Source organism: Cyprinodon variegatus, unplaced genomic scaffold (assembly GCF_000732505.1).
Source record: "Cyprinodon variegatus isolate N-32 unplaced genomic scaffold, C_variegatus-1.0 Scaffold1220, whole genome shotgun sequence".
In the NCBI taxonomy this organism is placed as follows: Eukaryota; Metazoa; Chordata; class Actinopteri; order Cyprinodontiformes; family Cyprinodontidae; genus Cyprinodon; species Cyprinodon variegatus.
Window position 1 is genome coordinate 30,779 of NW_015151673.1, and position 2,243 is coordinate 33,021.

General features: G+C 51.7%; 1 protein-coding gene across 3 annotated transcripts in view; it reads right to left on the minus strand.

Annotated features, from left to right (window-relative positions):
• Positions 1 to 1,428: 1,428 nt before the first annotated feature.
• The window catches only part of setd5 (SET domain containing 5), a 42,580-nt gene continuing 41,765 nt past the window's right edge, over positions 1,429 to 2,243 (minus strand). For all 3 annotated transcript variants that reach the window (XM_015401451.1, XM_015401450.1, XM_015401452.1), the window contains one exon: positions 1,429 to 2,080. In XM_015401451.1, coding sequence (XP_015256937.1) covers positions 1,541 to 2,080 — 540 coding nt within the window. In that variant the 3' untranslated portion in view covers positions 1,429 to 1,540. The remainder of the gene's footprint in view (positions 2,081 to 2,243) is intronic.

Genomic DNA, 2,243 nt, shown 5'->3' on the forward strand with positions numbered 1-2,243 from the left:
TGATCTGACCACTCCTTATACACCTGCCCAGGTATGTCATCAGGCCCTGGGGCCTTCCTCTGATTAACTCTCCTCAGAGTTTTCCTCACTTCAGCTAAAGGTTCAGTGCCTCCTGCTCAGAATAAGGCTAAATCAACATAATTTAAGACGTTTTTACTGAATTTTAGGTCATTTTTGCAGCCTAAACTTGGGTCAAATAAATGCCAGCTTTAATTTCCTTTATTATTTAATCACCTTTTGCCACTGCATTGTACTTTTCTTTTCATGTTCAGAAGTTTGTCTTGCTTTAAATAAACAGAAATGCTCCATTAATGTCTGTTTTATTTTTTTTAAAACCACCCAGTTGAAAATTGGACTCCTTTAAAAAGTGTGATAAGAATTTGCAGATGAAACATCATCAGGCTAGTCAGCAAACACTTTACTGATTATTTTATTATCAAAATGCATTACATCTCTTGCTTCTTAAATCTCTTAGAGAACAATTGAAATAGTAACTACTATGATCTGTGGAAAAGAAAAAAGAAAAGCAACAGAAAAGTTGTTTCCAAACCCAGAGAGAGAGAATGCGGTTCATTCCAACAGACGCCACGCCATAATTCAGTGTACTATATATTCTCCATCACATTCTTTCTGTACACAGAATCCTACATCTAATCCTATCAGCTGTTTCAGGTGGGATGTGTTTTTAAGGTGCTGGTTCGTTTTAGGTCTTATTCTGTCAAACATTCATGTAATCTGGGCGCCCTCCTGTGCCTTGGTGGGCTGTAGTGACACCTGGTGGTGGATGGGGGCTCCTTTCATTCCCCTCCTTCCCCTCAGAAAGTCCAGGAGGAGGGGGGGGGGGTCCTGCTGCTGCTCGGCTGATGCCTCCAGTCTGATTGATCTCTGGAGATCTCCTTTTTAAAAGTCGCCGTTTAAAGATAATAAAAAAGGCTAAAATGAAAGTCAGAGAATGCTGGGAAAGGAGCAGCTTTCACAGGAATGTGTAGCAGCTTTTTAATCACCTCCGATCCACAAAGGATCTAAATGCTTCCTTAGAAAGCTGCTGTGCAGCGGCGGGTCGGAGAGGAACCCAGAGATCCCAGCAGCAAAGAAAAGGTCCGCTTCCTGAACGGCAAGCGACCCGCAGCAAATACAGCGCGGGCGGCGCCGAGGCGCGCGGCGAAAACGGTCTGCAGCACCATGAGTCCGAGGACCCGCACGTCTTCAGCAGGATTCCGGATTCTTCCCGAAGTTAACCCCCCAAATGGAGCAGAAAATGAACCAGACCAGCAGAACGTGTCCAGATGGATGCAGAACAGCCGGTTTCCCTCCTGGAACCAACCCGACCGCCGAGGGAAACGCAGGAGCCAAACCCCAGCCTGATGGAGCCCAGCCGGTTACCGTGGTGACAGGCTGCATGCGTCCGGTTTCAGGGTTCATCTCCTGAAAACAAAACAACCAGAAAAGGAGGAAACGTCTCCAGAAGTTCTCGCTCCTCTAAAGTCTCTCCATGTGGCCCCTGTGGTTCCCTGACCCCCCCCCCCTGCGGACCCCAGTCCTAGAAGCTTCCTGACTGCGTCCTTACTCCGGGGCCCTGGTGGGGGGGGTGCTGGTACTGACCGAGGGCCGCTCCCTGCGGGGAGTAGTGCGAGGGTCCAGGAGCGCCCGGCAGCCTGGAGCTGGCCTGCAGCGCCCCCTGGCTCGGGCTGCTCGCCTTCAGGCTGCGAGACGCCTGCTGCGGACCCCCTCTGGAGGCCTGAGCGCTCAAGTCCATTTTATTGTGTCCGGGGGCCCGGGGCCCCGACGCTTCCACTAAGCTGCTATTCAGAGAGCTCGTCTTTGGATGGCCGCTGCCGTAGCCGTGGAGCCCGTCGGCCCCGCCGCCGCCGCTCTGCTGGTGAAGGGAGTCCGAGACGAGGGCGGGGGTGGGGCTGGGGTAGGAGGAGTGGAGGTCTGGGGACAGTCCTGGCTGGGAGGAGGAGGAGAAGCGGGGGTAGAAGCTGTGGCTGGGGGAGGGGCTGTAGGAGCTCTGGAATGGGGAGCTGGACGTTTGATGGCTGAGGGAGGGGCTGTCGGCCTCCTGATGACTTTCTGTAGACTGGAAACATGGCGGCGGTTAGTACACCTTCAGGAGCAACAACCACAGTAACAGAAGCTAATCAGGATATTCTCATGGCCTCAGATAATGGACTTTTTGAAGAGTTTCAGTCTGGCTTTAGAGCTCATCATAGCACTGAAACAGCTCTGGTGAAAGTCACTAA